General features: G+C 45.9%; 1 protein-coding gene across 5 annotated transcripts in view; it reads right to left on the minus strand.

The window, feature by feature from the left end:
- Positions 1-7,385, minus strand: part of MRPL23 (mitochondrial ribosomal protein L23) — a 34,576-nt gene extending 27,191 nt beyond the window's left edge. The window contains exons 1-3 of one of the 5 annotated variants that reach the window (XM_030201221.1): positions 7,377-7,385; positions 5,904-5,944; positions 3,124-3,246 (exon numbers count right to left, since the gene is read on the minus strand). In XM_030201221.1, the coding sequence (XP_030057081.1) occupies positions 3,124-3,246; positions 5,904-5,920 (140 nt within the window). In that variant the 5' untranslated portion in view covers positions 5,921-5,944; positions 7,377-7,385. Of the gene's footprint in view, positions 1-3,123; positions 3,250-5,903; positions 6,117-6,922; positions 6,964-7,376 lie in introns of those variants that run through there. The other 4 variants (XM_030201219.1, XM_030201222.1, XM_030201223.1 and 1 more) reach the window with 4 other exon arrangements.
- Positions 7,386-22,597: the final 15,212 nt, after the last annotated feature.

The raw sequence follows: 22,597 nt of genomic DNA on the forward strand, positions 1-22,597 counted from the left end.
TTTTTTAAATCAGCTAATGAGCAGTTCAGAAACCAGCAGAAGTGCACAGGAATTCACTCTACCCTCATCCATGCCTAGACTCCTCCCCCTCCCCTCCAAGTTAAAGGTTTTTACAGTCACTATTCTCACAGGATGGTACCTTTATTTTACTTTACTTATTACTCGCAAGCATTCCCAGCCTGAGTTCAGCGCGACTTACATTAAGAGATCATGCATATAGTTGCATTTTAAACTCAACACATTTCAAGAAGAAAAACATTGTTACGTTTTAGGGTCATAACGGTTGTAGTTGGAAGGGTATTGGGTTCTGTACACATTATCCTTTATTCCCTAACACATATTTTCTGAATAGCTGAGTCTTCAACTGTTTACAGAAAATTTCATACTCTGATATTGAACTTATTGTCACTGGTATATCGTTCCACCATTTTGCTGATAGATAGGATAAGGTTGTTGAGTGTACTGTCTTAAATCTGACAACTTTTGTTCATGTGAAATACTAGGTCCAGAAAGTTTCCTTTCATTCTTCTCCGTCTCTTTTCGGGTATTATCCAACGGTTTAGTTATTCTAGCATTTTGCCATGTAGAAATGAGTGTATCATAGTGCAGAGTTTAAAATCCCTCTTGCTTCAAACGGCAACCAGTGTAATGTGATGTACAAAGGAGTTACTCTCTCGTATTTTGAGAAGATCAGTCTAGCTGCAACATTCTGTACTGTCTGTGTCTTTTTTCTAATTGATGTTGCACAGCCTACATATAATACATTGCAATAATCGATTTGTGCAAGAATTAGAGATTGTACAAACAGTCTAAAATTGTCTCGGCTGAAGCAATGACGTATTCTCCTGAGTTTGTTTTTGTTTTGTTTTTGAGTACACTGAAGGGTTTTTAACGATTTGCTGACATTGTTTATCAAAGGTTAAGTATCTGTCAATCGTTATCCCTAGTATTTTCAGTTCTTTTTCAATTTTCAGTGGTATTCCATTGAAGTGTAGTTGTACGTTTGACACATCCATGGTAGGTGCCTTGATTACTAAAATCTCTGTTTTGTCACAATTCTGTTTAAGATACAGACATGATGTCCATTTGTCAACCAGCGTCAGACTGCGGTTGGCCAGTGTGTCAAACATCATCTTTGTTTTTATGAAAGGAAAAATAGTGTTATGGTGTTATGTCATCTGCATAGGAGAAGCAGTTAATTCCATTCCTCTCCGTATAGAAACCCAGAATGGACATCAGGACACTGAATAGGATTGGTGATTGGGGGATCTATGTGGCACCCCAGTGTGTGCTGTCCAATCCTTTGATAGGGTTCCACCTCATTTCACACTGTAAGATCAGAGGGTGAGGAAACCTCTTATTCATTCCAAAACTACACCATTAATTCCTAGGGATTCCAAGATTTCCAGGACTATCTTATGATCTATATCAAAGGCATTTAACAGGTCAAATTGCATCAGTGTTATTTGATAGCCAGCACTCACAATTTTCCTGAATTCGTGAACCAAGGTACCTAGCAGTACTTCTGTACTGTAGTTTGTTTTCTGAAACTAGATTGGTTTTGATGTAATAGATTGTAGTGTTCCAGAAAATCTGTTAATTGGTCTGTGACTATACCTTCTAAGATTTTGATATATAATGATATTGAAGCCACCAGTCTATAGTTGGTGACATCTCCTAGGTCTTCTTTCTGATTTTTTGGGATAGGGGTAAGTATAATTTTGCCAAGTTGTCTTGGAAAAGAGCCTATATTTAAGGATTCTTTTATCCATGTCACTCCTAGAGCGAGATAACTTTCTGAGGGTTTTTTTTAATAAATAGACTGGACAAGTATCTAATTGGCATTGGGACGTTGAGTATTTTAGTATTAAATACTTCTGTCTAAATAGGTGAAAGGTTTGACCAGTTTCTATCTGCTGCACATTCTCTTTTCTTCTGTCTTATGACCTCTCCACTGGAGATAATTTCTCCGTAATCATCAAGATTTATTGCCTTCCCTTCTACTTACTTCTTACATTTTTTATTTTGCCTTCAAAGTGTTACTCTACCCACTGCAAACTGTTTAGCGTGATTGTTGTTTCTAATAATTCTTCTGGACTCATTAGATGTTATCTGATTTATATGGTTTACCTTTACCTATTTTTTCAGAAAAGTACTGTTTGGCAGGATGTGGAGTCTCTGGGGCTCCTGCTCGCTGCTGCATATCCCTGCCGCGATTGTCATCAGTTCAGTATCTCTAAATAGAGCAGGAAATCTAACTTCACAAACCATTATATATATTGTTCATCAAAGCAAGCATTCTCTCAGTTGTCTAGTCACGACAACCATACACAAGAAAGGGAATGGGACTTGATATACTGCCTTTCCGTGGTTTTTGCAACTACATTGAAAGCGGTTTACCTAGTATATACAGGTACTTATTTGTACCTGAGGCATTGGAGGATTAAGTGACTTGCCCAGAGTCACAAGGAGCTACAGTGAGAATCAAACCCAGTTCCCCAGGCTCAAAGTCTGCAGCACTAACCACTAGACTACTCCTCCTCTCCATGACAGTTTACAAAACTACATTCATTATATCCAGCAATTATTGTGTTTTCAGTAGGTCACTGAACCTTCTTCTGCTCTAAACAGAACATAAGGATGCCCACAGCCATGAACCACCTCATACAGAAAGTGCACTACAAAAATAATACAGAATTCATATTATTTATGATTTAAACTTTGATGGAATTACCCCTGAAGTTATGGCAGGGTGCAGCTGTTTGCTTCAACAGCATGACAACTGGGTGGATGGCACTCAAGAGCTCTCTGCTAGCAAGTACCCATTCCTAGACAATGCAGCTGCTGCCATACAAGCACCACATGATTCTGGGCCTCTCTACCTGGAATCAAGGGCCTTTGTTTTTTGCTAAAAGGGAAATAAACCACTCACTGAATTGACCAAGGTTATGAACAAGTCAGTAGCTTAACTGGCACTACTAATCAGCATAACAGTCCTGCACAGGAAAATGGGAGGCTCCACCATGCCCATAAGCTTTCCACACAAGAATATAAACAGTACACTGCACCCTTACAAATTACTGCTCAGAAATACAGACCAGCACATGAAGCCTCTGTACTTACTGCATTGAGACACGGAATTGAACTATATCCTCAGGTTGTGGCACTCCTGGTCTCACCAGCGTCATGAGGAAGTTGGGTCTGAAGATACGAAGTTGAGGATTTCCCAGCTGATGCAGCGGATACCTGCTAAAAAGGCAATACTAAGGATAAGAAGCTGAGAATATGATTTCTGAAATGATGGCATTTGAAAAGCTAATCTCTTCTTCACCCAGGTTAGTAGACCAATTTAATAGAAATCATAGAGGCCTTGATGCTGTTAAATATAGCTGGAGTTCAACTTACCGATCTGCAAACAGGACCGATGCTCAAAGGCAATCGCATGCAAATGAGATAAACAGAAATTCTGCAAGCGGCTCGAAAAAGAAAGCGCCTAGCAAATGCATGAGCAGTCTCAAGTGTCCATGTTTTGCGAATGTCCAGGAATCATTTTGTCCCGCTGCTGCACACTCTACAGGTTCTCATAGACCCATTTATGAATTTGAAACAAAAAAGTATTCACTCTGAATCTGTAAAACTCTATTTCATGAATCGCCATGGAGAACTGAAATGTTATCAGTCCATGATTAGTAAGATTTAGCATGGCACAGTTCTACTCACAGGGGAGAGTCTGGGAGTCTTTCCAGTAAGGGGAAGAGAAAGAAAGCCCCAGGAAAAGGGTAGGAAGAGAGATTGGGTCACACAAGAACAGCTCCAGACCTGCCGGAAAGTTTTGCACGTAAAAGGTAGGCGTTCCTTTTTCTGCATCGCAGGGAATGCTCATTTTAATACTAATGAGCTTGTTATAATATTTTTGTATACTGTTGTCAGTAGATGCTACAGAGAATGGTAAAAGGGATGCAGAACAACTTTGTGCATAGATGCTAACTAATGTTTGTTTTAAACCGGTCTAAAGCAAACAAGCAAGGTAAGCTTTGTGCATCGGGCCCTCAGTCACATGAAGGTCTCAATATCTTATCATCAGCAGTGAATATTTTTAGACTATGTCTCAGCCTTATGAACAAGTTCTGTAAGGTCTGTGCTGGTCAAAACTGTACAACTATCAGTTAGTAATAGATAAGCACAAGAAAGTCACTGAGAAAAACTATACATCAGAATAGACTCCTTGCTACAACAAAATTCCTGTTTATTGGGCTCTCATTGCAGGTTTTACTTCTGAAGTTACCAGAGCAGACCTCATGCTTAAGTTAAAGATGTCCCTAATGGTTAGAGCAGCAAGTTGTATTTAAATATTTGCTATTTTGATTTTATTTCTTATCTCTGTGTGTGAATCTGTGACCCACCCAGATCATTTATTTATTTAATATGATTTATTTACCAACTTTCTGAAAGATTCACTCAAGGCTGTGTATAGTAAGAATGAATCCAAACATAAGCAATAGATAATTACAGCAGTAAAAATATTCAAATAATAATACAAAGTATGGTATAACACAATAAGTAATAAAACATTTTATAGACAGCGTAGGTATTCATTAAAATATTGTCAGCTCTAAAACAGCTGACATGCACACAATCAATAAAATGCAGCTCCTTGGGCTACACTTCTATTTCCTGCATGCCACTGTTCTAATTTTTCATGGCTGTTGGGGGAACCTGCAAAAATATACTATAGAAAATAATGTATCAATAAAAATATATCTATTCATGCACACACATTTATCATAACTAAAAAATGGAAGTGGCCTGAACAGCACTGCTTTGACAAAAGACCAACTGAAGTATTCAGCAAGATTTGCTCATGTGTATACTATGTTATGATGTAGGATATACATTTTTTAAATAAACCTAGGAGGCAACAATTCAAATTCCACTGATATGCCTATAATATGATTTTCTTTTCATGCAGGAGACATTCAACATATAATTAAGCTCTGGAATTTGTTGCCAAAGAATGTGGTAAAAGGAATGTGCATACCAGGGTTTAAAAAAGGTTTGGCCAAGTTCCTGGAAGACAAGCCCATAATCCATTATAAAAGTGGACTTGGCCAAATCCACTGCCTATATTCCTGCAATAATCAACACAAAATGTATTTTATTCTTTTGGAATCCTACCAGGTACTTGTGACCTAGATTTGCCACTATTGGAGACAGGATACTGGGCTTCATGGCCCTTCGATCTATTCCAGTATAGTCATTCTTATGTACTTATCACTATCAGAAAATAAAAATCAAGAAAATATTTATGTACCATTCCTTTTCATCACTATGTATGTTTTCTATTTATATATGAATGCATACATATAATGCATCTCTTTATAAAGATATATAATTTTCAACACAAACATAGATTGTGAGCCCTCCAGAGCACCTGCATGTAACTCACCTTGAGCTACTACTGAAAAAGGTGTGAGCAAAATCTAAATAAATCAAAAAACAAATAGGTCAAAAATTCTCAGTCACTGCAGTGCTGTTCCCTAATAACGATTAGGGTCTTCATCACGTCATACCTTCCCTGCAATACAATATCGGGATCTCAGATTTAAGCTTTATTCAACGGAAGATCCAAGTGTTTCTCACCACGAGAGTGATTTCTTTAGGAAAACAAGTTGTCCTCCCAACCTCCTTACTCTTTTCTATAGACTTACCGCCATCACTTTTTTCCTATGTCAGAATTTGCAAATGAAGTCTCACATTAGATCCTGATTTTTCCTCTTTTTGGGAGGGAGCTGATCTGTCTCCGATATTTTGTTTTGGGTTTCTCTCTCCTCAGAGGGGGAGCTGAGGCAGGGGCTTGTCTAGGATGCTCCTCCTCTCGCTCTAACACACAAATACATACTTACAGTATCTCCTTCGCCATGTCTCCTCTTCGTTTTGTACAGACTGCTCTGAAACCCGATACAGCGACTCCCTCCTCCCTTTCTCAGACCGGAGGCAAAGTCTCTCCCCCCTCCTTTACGCTCACTGCACGACTCCTTCCCCCAGTTCTCAGTCCTGCTCCACGACCACGACTCAACAGAGATCCCCGTACGAGCACTTCCTGTAACCTGAAGGTCAGATGCCAGAGCACGGGACAATGAAAGAGCAGGACCTGGGCACTGCGAACCCTGTGCTGAGATGGCGTGAGCTCCCCCTGCAGCCGAGACTGTCTCATTGACTCCATTGTCTGAATCTAGAGGACTTGGGATGGGATTTGATATACTGTCTTTCTGTGTTTACAAGTAATCAGTAGAAATCAAACAAAATAAAACATGGAAAAGATCTGACGAAGAAGGGCAACCTTCAAAAGCTAATCAAGAAATGTATTAAGTTATGTTCAATAAAAAAAGGTATCTTATTTACTTTTCCATGTTTTATTTTGTTTGATTTCTATTGATTACCTTTAAAAGTGGACTAACACGGCTACCACACCACTCTACCCAAGATGGAAGATACCGCATACAGCCGCATGAAAAAGCAAATGAGCAAACTTGTGTTTACAAGCAAAGTGGTTTGCATATTGTATACAGGTACTTATTTTGTACCTGTGGCAATGGAGTGACTTGCCCAGAGTCACAAGGAACTGCAGTGGAAATTGAACCTAGTTCACCAGGATCAAAGTCTGCTGCACTAACCTCTAGGCTACTCCACTCCACTCCACAACAGAACAAAATGGCCTATCTAAGCTACCCAGGAAGGTGATTAGGGTCAGACCTAATTAACCATTAAGCAACACTAGACAGCCCCTAGGGCAGCAAAGAGCAGCAACAATCAACACACAGAAGCACCACAGCACTCTGGTGCGCCACAGCAAACTCTCAGGGGTGCCATTCCCTACTTTCTTCTCCCACAGGTCCAGCATCTGCTGCTTCCTGCTTCTTACCCCGCTGCTGCTGCTGCTGCCGCCGCTGCTGCTGCAGTGCTTGCAGCTTACATTTTCGGACATCCACGATTCACATAGGCACAGCGGGGACTTCCCTCTGCCAAGTCTGGCCCTTGCAACAGGAAGTTGCATCAGAGAGGGCTGCATGCGGCAGACTGGGAAGGCACCGGAGTGCCTGTGTGAATTGCGGATGGCCCAAAATTGTAAACTGCAAGCACTGCAGCAGCAGTGGGGGAAGGAGAAGGAAGTGGCAGCGATCATGGACCTGCAGGAAGGAAGGTAGGATTTGGGGAAGGTGAGCTGATGTGAGAAGAGGGAGCTGCAGGGAAAGGAAAAGGGAGACCATGGCCGGGCCGGGCCGGGCCGGGGGTGGGGGGGGTTGCAGAAACCCATGTGGTCGGGGAGGGGGGTGCCGCGAACCAAAAAAGTTTGGGAACCCCTGCTGTAGATGATAAACAGTTGGTATTATTATTATTATTATTATTATTATTATTATTTATTGCATTTGTACTGTAACGGGTCCGAAAATCAGGAGACGAAAGACAAATTGGTTCCAAAACAAAACAGCTTTTATTGCTAGCAATTCACACAGCACCGAGTACAATCTCAGAATACTGTGTGTCGAGCGTCATCTGACACTCGTTCTTATACAGATTACTAGTCATGCGCATAAAACGCATCATACGTCACACACACACATGCGCAGTACAGGCACATGCGCAATACATTAGTAGTTCTGTAGTTCTCACAGAGAAAAGATACGTCAGTTTCATAGCTTTCATAGAAATTGTTACTTTGCAAGAAATGTAACTTATTGCAGTGTTCCAGCACATCTACACAATACAGCCTCTATGCATGGATCACGAGACTGGGCTGGCAGAGCCAGCTGCCTTCCATACAACCCTAAATTGCTGACTACTACAATTTGTTATCTAGCTGCTGGTTAACAAATACATACTACTAGTAAAAGTCTAAACTGCACAGGTTTTGGTCTTAGTCTAGGCTCATTATATGTAAGGCACAAAAGGTCCAGTGCATTAATAAAGTATGGCTAAAAGGCCAAAAGCAGAGGTAGAGTCCATAAGTATAAGTCCATCAGTAGGCACAAAACATGAGGTTGTTCTGGTGGTCAGTAGTATTCATAGTATTTGAGTAGTATCCAGCGTTCCACCCCTTCATTCCCCCCTTTTGATACTTGAACATCCATCTGGTGGAGAGTATCACCTCCATGAACCCTGAAAAAGGAAAGAAAGGACAAGGATAGTTAGCGAGGGAGGCAACAAGCGAGCCCTAAGCCCTTGCGCAGCCGTTGGTTGCTTCGCCGGGGTTGAGACGGAGGGCCCCTAGTGGAATCCCCCCCCCCCTTTGTATCCGGTCTTATGCTGACACAAGGGTACTGGCCCATTAAGTGACTCAGGAGGTGAAAGATGCACGTCAGCCACAAGGTGCTTCATCGTCAGCTTCATCAGACTGGGGAATGGGGGAGTACATCTGGAGAGCCATAAGTTGGGCAGCAGCACGGCGGTCAGCGATGCTTTCCATGGTGGAGCGGAGACACCTGAAAACAAAGGGGAGAGACAAGGGTATTAATAGGCAGGACAGCAAAAACAGGCCCCCCATGACGAGGAGACCCTTTAGGCTCCCGGAGGTCGGCAACCAGCTAGTTAGGGAGGAGGTCCAATCCCAAGCGCTGTTCCAGGTTTGGACGGGGACGTGGGCCAATTTGACCATCCGGTCAGTTATCTCGCTGATGACTTGGCTTTGGTCATCAATCTGTAAGCAGCAATTACTGAGGTTAAACTTGCCACACACCCCGCCTTCCTGGGCCAAGAGGTAGTCAAGAGCCAAGCGATTTTGGTAAACTGCGGTAATAAGCTTAGTGTTCTGTCGGGCTAAAATATTGAGGGCAAAGGCCGAATCATTGGTAAGGATCTCAAGCACCGCCTGCAAGCGGATGATGCGATTCAGCATGTAGATAGGAGTACGGTACCCATATGTACCATCTTCAGCCCATGTGGCCGGTCCATAGTAATGAATGATACGTTCTGGCGGCCACTCGTTGTCCTTCCAGTCTCCTATCTGGACTTTGGGTTTGGTACTTGGGAGGGACCGTTTACGTCTGCCAATGTTATTAGGCCCCGTTTCCATGTAAAGGGGGATGCCCAATGTCTCGCCGACTCGCAGGGGCAGAAGGAAGAAACTAGGTCGGACGGTGCCCAAGAAACAGGTACCGTACCAGCGGGCCGGGAGCTGTTCATAAGCCCTGCGCCCGCAAATATAGTAGTAGCCCTCCGGGGCTACCCACTTAAGGGAGGCATTTCCCCCGCGCGTCCACGTTACGTTCAAGGTGGGTTCAGTCCAGATGGGCTCCGGGGCAGGCAGGCGGTCCGTCTGCCACCAGGTATGTCGACTGCCGTTAAACTGAAGGACCCCCGTGCAAGCGGAATCCCCCACGGGTACAGAATAATGCTTCGATGGCGCTCGACTAGCGCAGAGGGTACCTATGATATTGGTTCTCAGGGCCCACTCGTACGGCTTCGGGCGCTGGGGAAAGGTAATGTTTGTGGTGTTGAGCGCATCCCATGTCTGTTGTCGGATCTCCCTCGCTTCCCAAGGCCATTGCTCACCCATATCGGTGCCTCCACAGACGAAACAGTTGGTAATCCCCAGGGAGAAGGCAATGTTTTCGGCCAGGTTAAGGAACATATTCCGCACTTCTGGGGAGATGGGGAACTTAGTCGCGGCTTCTTCAGCGCGAGCGATTTCATCGAACACCTCTTGGTACCCAACGACAGTAGTCTGGTAGTGCGTGGGAGGCTTTGTTTCGAGGCTTTGATATATGGTAATATACGTCAGCGGATCCATTCCTCCTCCGTCAATGCCAAGGCCCCACGTTCCTCTCCATGGCATGTCGTGGCCTCGGATGGGCCAGTCTAGGGACACATAGTTACCAGAACCTCGACGAAATTCGCCCAGGCCGGTGCATCCGGTATATCCTCCTCCCGTGTAAGCGCATACTCGTTCCCAGCCCGAGGCTCGAGTGTCGCCGGCACACGGGAGCCAAACCCAAGGGGAGCAGCATCTCATGTCTGGGCTGAAAGGGCAGACGTACTTGTGGTCGTTCACATATGCCTCACGCCAACTTTGGCTTCCACACTTACGGGACCAAGGGTGTTTGTCCATGGCGGCGCAAACGTCGAAGGTGAGTGTAGCCACAGTTTGGGTACCGCCAGCAAGGATGCGGGTGGAATTAACGTAGTACAGAATGCCATCCCCTTCAACCCCCGGGGACCCGGCCACATACGCAGGGAGTCCTACACTGAGGGTGACATTGTAGTATCTTGGCTTGGTAGGGCTATGGCAGACGGTGAGGTTGCCTTGAAGGCACCTGTGGAACTGTTGGAGGCCAGCCGGGGTGATGATGGCGCAAGTCGGAAGGAGCCGACAACCGCTGTCCGGGGGCTGCGACTGGTGGATGAGGGTGGTGACTAGGTGGTACCCTCCTTCTATACGATGGCGCACCAGGCGCAAACATTCAGTGCAGTTCTGGCTCAAAGGGTAATGGCTCGGGACTGAGCAAAGGAGGAGTAGCAGGCTCAGCATTATATATGTGGTGGGAGGTATCCGAGCTTTTGCAACAAGAAGATGATAAGGCCCAGAATGAAGGCTGCAATAAACAAAGAGCCAAAGACGCAGTGGGTCCAAAAGCTGAGTTCCTGTTGCTGGGCAGGCATGAATCTATCGGTTCACGTTTTTCTGAGGGTCAGCCGTAGTGGAGCGTCAGGATGTGGATGTGCAGTCCAACGCTGCGGGGTACTGCTAGTGGGGGCAGCAGGCTTCAGTCGGGTCCAATGTATCCACACTGGGCTTCCTGCAATTTTAACAGCGGTTGGAGTCGTTAGGAGAACAAGGGAGGGCCCTTTCCATTTGGGTTTCAGACAGTCCGATTCATCCCACTCCTTTACCCAAACCTCATCCCCCACCCTAAACTGGTGTGTAGGACTGGTAAGGACTAAGGGACCTACACTCTCAGTGTATTGTTGGATGTCCTGCACTACCTCGCGTAAGGCTTTCATCTGTCTCACTAAGGAATTCTCGCCCTGTATCTGCAAGGAGTCGGGAAAAGAGGGTAGTGGTGGTGGTCTAGCATACATCATCTCATAAGGAGTAAGGCCTGTGGCCTTGGGGGTGCACCTCATATGTAGCAAGGCCAGTGGGAGCAGGTCGGGCCATTTGGCCTTTGCCTCTTGGCACAGCTTGGCTAGCTGATTCTTCAGGGAACGGTTAGCTCTCTCCACTATACCGCTGCTCTGGGGCCTCCAGGCACAATGCAACTTCCAGTCGAGGCCCAGTCTCGTACTGAGCTGTTGCGTAACTTCGCTGGCGAATGCAGGGCCGTTGTCGGAGTTTATTTGCTTGGGGAGGCCGTATCTCGGCAGAATGTGCTGGATCAATAAGGAGGTGACTTCCTTCGCCATTTCCGTTCTGGTGGGCTGCGCTTCAATCCATCCAGTGTAGGTACACACAGCGACGAGGATGGCTTTATATCCTCGTGCTGGGGGCATATGCGTGAAATCAATCTGGCAAACGTGGAATGGGCTAGTGCCCCGGAGAACATGGCTTGGCGTCGGACCGGGTCCCGTCCTTGGATTGTTCCGAGCACAGGTTAAGCATTGACTGGAAGCATTTTTGGTCCACAGAGATAATTTGTTAATGTAATAGGTCTTCTCGAGCAGGCGTCCCAGAGCGTTCTTGCCTAGGTGGGTTCGTTCGTGGGCCTCCTTGGCCACGGTCCACGCCAGGGCTTCGGGTATCCATATGCGTCCGTCTTGTAGCATCCACCAGCCATTGCGTGACTCCAGGCCCTCTTGCCGGGCCCATTCCATTTCTTGCGGGGCATAGATAGGGATCTCGGTGGGGAGGTGAACAATGAATACAGGGTCAGAGGAACAAGAAAGGTAAGGGAGTTGACTTGCTCTTTTTGCAGCGTCGTCTGCCCGCTGATTTCCCCGGGCAATAGGGTCCGTTCTTCCGGTGTGGGCCCTGCAGTGCATCACAGCCACCTTCTTCGGTTTCCATACTGACTCGAGTAACTGGCAGATCTCAGCGGCATTGGCAAGTCCTTTCCCCTCAGCTGTCAGAAATCCCCTCTCCTTGTACAAGGCTCCGTGCACCTGGAGGGTGAGGAAAGCGTATTTGGAGTCGGTGTAAATGTTGACAACTTTTCCTTCAGCCCACAGGAGGGCTCTGGTGAGGGCGATCAGCTCCGCTTTCTGGGCTGATGTTCCGGGTGTCAGAGCCATAGCCTCGATCACATGGTCCTCAGACACCACCGCATAGCCAGCTCTTCGAATTCCCTCTATCACCTGGCTGCTTCCATCGGTAAAAAGGGTGATGCCCCCTTGCCAGGGTTGGTCCTTCAGGTCAGGTCTGCTCGAGTGCACAGTGGCCATTACCTCTTCACAGTCGTGGAGTGGTGGTTCAGGGGCCGGAAGGAGAGTAGCGGGATTAAGGTTAGCGGTGTCCAGGATCCGCACCTCCGGATTTTCGCACAGGAGGGCTTGGTATTTGACCAATCGGGAGTTGGTCATCCATCTGGGTCCGTGGCTCTCGAGTAGGCCGCGGATGGTGTGGGGCGTAGTCACAAAGAGTGTTTGGCCAAACGTGAGTTTATTGGCCTCGTGTATCAACAGACAGGCCGCCGCAATGCTTCGGAGGCAGCCCGGCCATCCTCGTGCCACGTTGTCCATTCCCTTGGAGAGATATGCTACAGGGCGTTGCCAGGTGCCGACCAGTTGGGTGAGGACTCCAAGTGCCAATCCCTTCTTTTCGTCGATGAACAAGTGGAACGGCTTAGTCACGTCTGGCAGTCCGAGCGCTGGTGGGGCCACAAGGGCATCCTTAAGGTCCTGAAGGGCTTTCAGTTCGTGTTTCTCCCACCGGAGATTTTGGCCCTCGAGTTCAGGTCCTTTCAGTTTGGCATACAAACTGTGGGTCAGGATGGCAAAGTTGATGATCCAAATGCGGCAATATCCAGCGGCTCCGAGGAGTGCCCGTAGTTCCTTCTTATTTGCAGGAGTGGGTTGGTTGCGGATAGCTTGGGTTCGGGGGATACCGAGCCTTCGGGTTCCTTCTCGGAGGCGAAACCCCAGATACTCGACTTCGATCTCGCATATCTGTGCCTTCTTGCGACTGGCCCGGTACCCCTGGGCTTCCAGGGTTTTCAAGAGGTAAAGGGTAGCTTCTGCACAGTCCGTGTACGTTTCACGGGCCACCAACAGGTCATCCACGTATTGGACGACCGGCCCATACTCGTCCTGATACGTCTTCAGGTCCTGAGCGAGTTGGTCGCCGAAGAGGGTGGGGGAGTTCTTGAATCCCTGGGGGAGTCGTGTCCAGGTAAACTGCTGCTTATTACCAGTCTGTAAGTCTTCCCACGTGAAGGCAAACAATTTCTGGCTGTCGGCGGCAAGGGGGATGGAGAAGAAGGCGTCCTTCAAATCAATGACACTGTACCACTTGGTCTGGGCTGGCACTTGGGCGAGAATGGAATAAGGGTTCGGTACGAGGGCAACTATGTCGGCTACCTGGTTGTTGACCTTTCTCAAGTCTTGGACGGGCCTATACTCCGACGTTCCTGGCTTCTTCACGGGCAATAATGGGGTGTTCCAAGCAGATCTGACAGGTCTCAGGACCCCGTGCTGAAGGAGTTTCTGTAGGTGTGTTTGCATGCTATGCCGGGCTGCATAAGGGATGTGATATTGTCCTTGGTTGACAACTTGGGCATTTGGTTTGAGTTCGATCCAGAGGGGGATGGCGTTGACGGCTAGTCCACCAGGGTTCACCTCCGCCCATACGTTGGGCACCTCTTCCATTAGGTCCCTTCTCTGTTGTGCGAAAGGGGTGTCCTGGTAATAGCGGCTGTCGTTAGGGCCTGCAATAAGGGGGGCATATAGTCTCCATTCCTCCCGCACCGGGCAGAGGAGCGTCACTGGTTGGTCTTCGAAATGGGCTTCCACTTCGCCCGTTGGTTTAAACTTCAGGGTGGCTTGGAGTTTGCACAGTAGGTCGCGGCCAATCAGGGGGACGGGGCACTCGGGGATATGGATAAACTGGTGAGACACCATTGTCCCACCGATCTGGACTTGGCGTTCCCTGAGGAGGGGGGCTGTGAGCGATTTTCCAGAAGCACCGATAATTGGTATGGTTTCTTTTGTGGCCGGGGCGATGGCTGTGGTGATGACGGAACGTTGGGCCCCCGTGTCTAGGAGGGCCTTCATCAATTGCGTCCCCACGCGGATCTCCACCAGAGGGTCAGTGGGGACTCTACCCTCCCGGTCCCTTCATGCCGTATGGTCCCGGGTGGCGTCCAGAGCCATCTGCCATTCCTGCTGTTCGGTCCGTTCCCGGCCATGGCCCCGTCCTCGTTGTCCTTGTCTGGGGGCCCTTGGGTGGTCGGTATCTTCCCCCCCTCTCTTCTGGTCACGCGGTTTCTCCGGACAGTCCGCCCACCAGTGCCCTTCCTCCCGACAGTTTGCGCATTGGTTGCGTCCTAAGGGGGACCGTGTTCCTCTCCCCCCTCGGCCTCTACCTCTGCCCCGTGGCCTGGACCCTAAACGTTCTTCCAGCACTGTGGCCAACACATCCGCATTCTCGCGCATCCGCCTGGTGGACTCCTTCCGGGCTTCGGCCTTCTCTTCTTGGTCGCGGTATCCGAACACGCGATCAGCTATGGCCTTCAGTTGGCTGATGCCCATCCCTTCAAATCCTTCGGTTCTCTGGAGTTTCCTCCGTATGTCGGGTGCTGACTGGCTAACAAAACTCATGACCACTGTGGAGACGTTTTTGGGGTCCTCGGGGTTTATTGGACTATGTCTTCTAAATGCATCCATAAGGCGCTCGAGGAAGTCCCCCGGACTTTCATTCTTCTGTTGAACTATATTGTGAATTTTTCCCATATTTGTAATTTTCTGTTTTCCCTTCTTAAGGGCCGCCAGGTATGCCTGTTGGTACCGGCGAATGACGGCCTGTCCTTCCTCGGTCCGGTAGTCCCATGCAGGGACCGCGGTAGGGGCTTCTGTATCTAGGATGGCCTGTACGTTAGCATTTCCCGGGTTGGCGTCTCGGATCGCTTGTTCCATATTTTGCTGTAGGAGGCGGCGTTCTTCAGTGGTCAGGATGTGGGCGCTCAACTGCCTGAGGTCGGCCCACGTGGGATTATAACTGTAAATGATGCCTTCTACCAGTTCTATCAATTGTTCGGGTTTCTGATCATAAGATGGTCCGTGCAGCTTCCAGTTATATAGGTCAGCGCTGGAGAAGGGGACGTGGCTATAGACGGTCGACTGAATGGGCTGGGCATCGGCCACTGGGTTAGGGGTATAGGTCGTAGACTGCCGGACCGGGTATAGGTTAGTCACTTCTGTCCTCCGGGAAGCCGGAAGTGTACTTCTCGGGCTCGACTGGGGGTATCGGGTAACGGCTTTCACTACTCTGTGACTCTTCCTGTTGGTTGTGGGGTCCGGGATTATAGCGTCTCCAGTGTCCGACTCGGACTCGGAGGCCTCAGCGTCATCCGGGCCATCCGACAAGTCCGCGAGGTCGGGGTATAGGGGAACGTATGGAGGAGGCGCCACATCATCTTCATAGGCTTCCGTGGTCACAAGAACTGGGGCCTTAGGGGACACCTTTTCGGGCGGGCCCTGAACTTTCCCTTGGCCTTTCATGGGTGGTCTAGGTTTGGGAAGCGCACTGGTAGCACGGGGCGTGGCCTTCTTGGCGGTAGTACGGGGCGTGGCCTTCTTGGCTTCAACGGAAGGGGCGGTTGCCGTTATAGGGGCGGTTCCCCTGGCCTTCAGAATGGCAGCGACTGCCGGAGTTTGGAGAGCGAAGGCCGGGATTCGTTTGGCTCCCCGCCCCTTCCTCTGTTTTATCACCATAAGGGCGGCTTTTTCTACTTTATGTTGGCCCAGTCGGGCGGGTCTCGGACAACGCTTAACCACGCCTCAATGTAGGGGATGTCCTCTGGGCACCCGGGGTTTGTTGGAATGTAATTGTATTTTACATGCATTGCCTGTCACCTATTATTTCTCTGTGATTACTCTGTGACCTCTGATGTGAATTACTTAGAGAGGTCACACAGCTATGCAACTTCCTGTGGGGGTTAGACACAGCACATGCAGCACATGGAGCACATGGAGCTCATGATCTCTCCTAACCTGAGAGGATCCATGGTGTGAGCATCCATTACCATCTAAGCACATGGAAGGAGCTGATAATACAAATGTATAGTAATATATATATAAGCCTGTCTGATTATAATCTAACTACAAACTGTGAGTAAACAGATGTTTTGTTACTTCAACTTTAAAGTGACTCAGCAGTGAATTATTCAGGGGTGAATGAGAGAGAGATGAAGAAAGAAATTAACATTTCTAAAGCTGAAGCTGTGTGTACTAAAATCTGCTAATTATTTACTACAAATAATCCAACAAAAGGGTTATGGGCCCAGGGCTCAGGAATTGAAAAAGAAGAGAAATATTACCAGGCAGAAAAAAAGGCCACATTTTTCTCTTAAGTTTTAAAGGAAAGATTCAGTCTGTCTCTCTCTCCCCCCACACAGCAGACAGAAGGCTAAGAAAATGGCTGAGGGAAGAAATTCACCATTGTTCTATTCTCTCAAGGTGCCTAGATTAACTGAGTTTAATTATCAGCAGTGGGAATTAAGATTCATATGTCTCCTTCGAGCAAAAGGATTAAATATATGCTTAGACCAAGACAGAACAGATGAAAATATGGCTGAATGGGACAATGCAAACTATTATGTGAAGTGCATGCTTTTGGAAGCTCTCTCAGAGAAACAAGCCATATTAGTGGAGGGAAAAGATACACCAAAGGACATTTTATATAAACTGAGAACTATGTATGCAACTACATATGCAAAGCAGCAACCAATTTGGCTGGCAGAGTTGAATGAAACCAAATTAAGGGATAAAAGTGAATGTAATGATCACATTATGCATCTTATGTCTTCATTTCAAAAGTTAGAACTTTCTGGAATTCCCATGTGTGATGCATTGAAAAGAGCATTTCTTTTTACCTCACTATCAAAGAAGTTTGATGTTTTTAGGTCTGTAAATGAGGCCATTGAAGGGCAATCCTTTGAACAGGCAACATCAAAACTAAGGCAGGAATGCATAATAAATGATTCTGAGGAGATGTGTTCTCAAAGTCAGTCAGAGAGAAATGAAACAAATTTCTTGGCAAAGAACAGAGGAAGGCGGAGCTATGGGAAAACTCCACCCAAGGGCAAGCTGATTTGCTACTCATGTGGAAAGGAGGGACATGTATCTAAATGGTGTAAGGAAACACAAAACACTCCCTCTAGCTCACCTAAGCCAATGGAACTAAAGAATTTTCAAACCAGGAAATGTATGAAGGACAAAGATAAACACAAGGGTTTTCTAATGGCAGAAAAATCTTTGACTATGGTAAATAATAATTCAAATGAAAGTACTTGGATTTTGGATTCAGGGAGCACATGCCATTTAACCAATTGTAAGAATTTCTTTCAGGAAATGTGTCCAGAGGAAGGTATTCTTAAAACTGCAAACGCAGGGACTGCTAAGATCCAAGCAAAAGGTATTGGATTCTTAAAATGCAAAGTGTCTAATGAAGTTAAAGAAATTCCTGTAAGTGATGTCTTGTATATTCCCCAAGCAGTTTGCAATATGCTTAGTGTATCTACATTAGATAAGAAGGGATTTGTGATTCATTTTGAAAACAGTAAGTGCACAATCTCTAAAAATGATGAAGTGTATGCTGAAGCTTTTATGCATAATGATGTTTATAAACTGAGCATTTCAGGTGAAGCCTCACATATGGCGCAAGTAAGGAAGAATGATGGTAAATGTAGTCTGGAAATCTGGCACCGCCGCCTGGGACATCGTGATTCTAAGGTGATCCAGGATCTTTACAGTAAGCAACTGGCCACCGGCATTCAGATAAGTGCAGATGCTGGTAATATGGAGAAATGCATAGACTGTGTTACTCAAAAAGGTGTGAGACCCTCATTTCCTGCATACACAGGAAATAGGAGTAATAAAGTGCTGGACTTAATACACAGTGACTTATGTGGACCGTTTAATATCCCATCATTGGGAAATAACAGATTTGTGCTAATATTCTTGGATGATTTCTCTAGATATTGTGTGGCCTATTTGCTGAAAGAGAAAAGTCAAGTCACAGACATGCTGAAGAAATACGTAGCCATGGTGAGCAATAAATTTGAAAGAAAACCAAAGGTTCTTCAGACCGACAATGGTGGTGAGTTCACTTCACAAAGCATGCGCACATTTCTAGAACAAGAAGGCATTCAGCATATCACAACAGTAGCTTATACACCAGAACAAAATTCTGTTGCAGAGAGAAAATTTAGGTCACTTGTGGAAATGACCAGATGTATGCTGTCAGATAGCAATCTCCCTAAAAGACTATGGGGGGAAGCCATTCTCACAGCAGTGTACCTACAAAACAGAATGCCAACTAAAGGCGCTGAGCGCACACCACATGAGACATGGCATGGTAGGAAGCCAAACCTGTCACACATAAGAACATTTGGAAGTACAGCATATGCTCATGTACCAAAGCAAAGAAGGCATAAGCTGGATTCCACAACAGAAAGGGGCATTTTAGTTGGCTATACTCCAGGACACAAAGGATATAGAATTTTGAATCTGAAAACTGGCATTGTTGGCATAAGACATGTTACATATTTTGATGAAAACAAAAGGGTTGATAAAGGCTGGATTATCCCAGATGAGCCTTATCATCCAGAATATGAAACTAGAACCATAATAGACATGCCAGTGTATATAAATGCCATACCAAGGCAGATGTCTGAAAGCAACTCACCTGTATCTAACGAGGAACAGGCAGAGGAAACAGACACAGAAAGGATCATTGAAGAAGACAGTACAGTTGGAGAAGGGGAATCAATTGGAGAAGAACTCTCAGATTTGAGGATGCGGAAAGGTCAGACCAACCTGTTGTCAGACGCTCATCCAGGGAAAACAAAGGTGTTCCACCCCCAAGACTGTCTTACCTAACAAAGTCAGCAGAAGCTCAAGAGCCCTTAACATGGGATGAGATTGAGAAAATGCCAGCAGAAGAAGCTGCTGAATGGCATAAAGCTGCACAAGAAGAAATTGATGCATTGGATAAAAATAATACTTGGATTCTTACAAAATTACCTCCTGGCAAGAAAGCTATAGGATGCAAATGGGTATTCAAGTTAAAAAGGAATGCACAAGGAAAAGTGGAAAGGTATAAAGCCAGATTAGTGGCAAAGGGATATCTTCAAAAATATGGAGAAGATTTTGATGAAGTGTTTGCACCTGTAGTGAAACACACGACAATAAGAACACTTCTGAGCATTGCAGTCTCAAAAGGCATGCAAGTCAACCACATTGATGTGAAAACAGCATTTCTTCACGGAGATATAACTGAAGACTTGTACATGGAACAGCCAACAGGTTTCATAAATACAAAACAAAGACAGCTAGTGTGTAAATTAAACAAAGGTCTTTATGGATTAAAGCAAAGTGCAAAATGTTGGAATGATAAATTGCATGAAATATTGACAAATTTAGAATTTAAGCAAGGTGAAGCAGATAAATGCTTGTACACTAGGTGCAGAAATGGACAATATGCATACATTTTAGCTTTTGTTGATGATCTGCTCATTGCAAGCAAAAGTGAGCAAGAGTACAAGGACATTGTAAAGTGTTTAAACCTCAATGTTGAGATAAAAGAACTTGGTAATGTGTCATACTATCTTGGGATAGAAATTGAGAAACAAAATGATGGTTCTTATCTTCTAAGCCAGAAGCAGAAAATAAATGAGCTTATTGAAAGTTTAGGTATGCAAGATGCCCAAGTTGTAAGCACTCCCATGATCACTGATTTTCTGAAGGATGAAACAGTAAGAGAACCTTTACCAGATAACATCCAATATAGATCAGCCATAGGTAAGCTTTTATATCTAGCTACCACATACAGGGCTGATATAGCAAATGCAGTAGGAATTTTGAGCAGAAGGGTCAGCTCACCTACCAAATCAGATTGGACTGCAGTTAAAAGGATGGTAAGGTATTTAAAGGGTACCATTGATTGTAAATTAAAGGTTTCAGCCAATAGTAATCCAAAACTAATATGTTACTGTGATTCAGATTGGGCAGGGGATCATTCTGATTATAAATCCACAAGTGGATATGTGTTTATGTATGGAAATGTACAAATTTCATGGGCCAGTCATAAACAAAGTATTGTGAGTTTGTCTTCTACAGAAGCTGAATACGTGGCCGTATCGGAAGCGTGCAGAGAACTGATGTGGATTGAAAAACTTTTGCTGGATTTCGGAATAGCTGAAAAGAGACCAATCCAGATAATGGAAGATAATCAGAGCTGCATCCGACTGTCACAGAATGACAAGGTTCAGTCACGCACCAAGCACATCGCAACGAAATACCACAACGTGCGAGAGTTGGCAAAAGAAGGGGTCATCAGTCTACACTATTGTCACACCAGTGAGATGACAGCTGACATCATGACCAAACCGTTACCCAGAGAACATTTTGTGAATCTGCGTATAAAGCTTGGACTTTGTATGAATAAATAATTGCATGACAGTTATGCATGAGAAGGGGTTTGTTGGAATGTAATTGTATTTTACATGCATTGCCTGTCACCTATTATTTCTCTGTGATTACTCTGTGACCTCTGATGTGAATTACTTAGAGAGGTCACACAGCTATGCAACTTCCTGTGGGGGTTAGACACAGCACATGCAGCACATGGAGCACATGGAGCTCATGATCTCTCCTAACCTGAGAGGATCCATGGTGTGAGCATCCATTACCATCTAAGCACATGGAAGGAGCTGATAATACAAATGTATAGTAATATATATATATAAGCCTGTCTGATTATAATCTAACTACAAACTGTGAGTAAACAGATGTTTTGTTACTTCAACTTTAAAGTGACTCAGCAGTGAATTATTCAGGGGTGAATGAGAGAGAGATGAAGAAAGAAATTAACATTTCTAAAGCTGAAGCTGTGTGTACTAAAATCTGCTAATTATTTACTACAAATAATCCAACAGGGTTTCCCCCAACTATAACAATATTCATGACCGCCGCCACCTTTTCGTACTCAAATGACCCTTCCGGGGGCCATTCGGCAATTCCTAACCCGGGCCACATGAATTGACATCGCTGTATCATCCCGGCCCTACTGCATTTATCTTGGTCGAACACTTCGCTAAAGTGTTCCGTCATTAAGTCTAGCGGTGTGGAACCACCCCCGCCCATCCTAACCTGAGTGCCAAAGGATAGGAGACAGACGAAGGGGAGAGGGAGGGTGGAGGAGTAAGGGGTCTCGTTCCACCGGACACAGAAGGGTCAACACTCGGCCTGACCAGGACGTGGTCGCCCAGCCTGGAACTGCAGGCCCAATCACACAACTTTCGCACACAACAAGAAACCCTCCCGTACAGTTTCTTCGCCCAAGCCTAGTGAGGTTCCGGGACCTAGTCCGTATTAGTCACTGGCTAAGAGGGTGATCAATCCTCTTCTTCGGCCCTTTACCGAGCCGGTCACTACGTTGAGTATACTCGCCTGTCCGTCGTCCCAGCAGGCCGCGCCGTCGTACGCGTCTCTCCGGAGAGGAAAAAGAAAAATGAGAAAGCTGTTTTGTCGGAGCCTCACAGTCCCACTTTCAGCCGGCCGGAATTGATCGGCCCTCCCGCCGTGAAGTGGACGCTGAAGTCAGCGGTGGCCACTAACCACTTTCCCGGCCGGGGGAGTCGGTGAACCGATCCGCCTGCAGTGGGAAGGGGAAAGAATATAATCCGATTTCCCTTCCTACTCCTGTCCCATCTGGGTCGCCAATGTAACGGGTCCGAAAATCAGGAGACGAAAGACAAATTGGTTCCAAAACAAAACAGCTTTTATTGCTAGCAATTCACACAGCACCGAGTACAATCTCAGAATACTGTGTGTCGAGCGTCATCTGACACTCGTTCTTATACAGATTACTAGTCATGCGCATAAAACGCATCATACGTCACACACACACATGCGCAGTACAGGCACATGCGCAATACATTAGTAGTTCTGTAGTTCTCACAGAGAAAAGATACGTCAGTTTCATAGCTTTCATAGAAATTGTTACTTTGCAAGAAATGTAACTTATTGCAGTGTTCCAGCACATCTACACAATACAGCCTCTATGCATGGATCACGAGACTGGGCTGGCAGAGCCAGCTGCCTTCCATACAACCCTAAATTGCTGACTACTACAATTTGTTATCTAGCTGCTGGTTAACAAATACATACTACTAGTAAAAGTCTAAACTGCACAGGTTTTGGTCTTAGTCTAGGCTCATTATATGTAAGGCACAAAAGGTCCAGTGCATTAATAAAGTATGGCTAAAAGGCCAAAAGCAGAGGTAGAGTCCATAAGTATAAGTCCATCAGTAGGCACAAAACATGAGGTTGTTCTGGTGGTCAGTAGTATTCATAGTATTCGAGTAGTATCCAGCGTTCCACCCCTTCAGTACCCCACATTATCCCACCTATTTGCAGGCTCAATGTGGCTTACAGAGTGTTGTTA

Source organism: Microcaecilia unicolor, chromosome 4 (genome assembly GCF_901765095.1).
Source record: "Microcaecilia unicolor chromosome 4, aMicUni1.1, whole genome shotgun sequence".
Taxonomy (NCBI): Eukaryota; Metazoa; Chordata; class Amphibia; order Gymnophiona; family Siphonopidae; genus Microcaecilia; species Microcaecilia unicolor.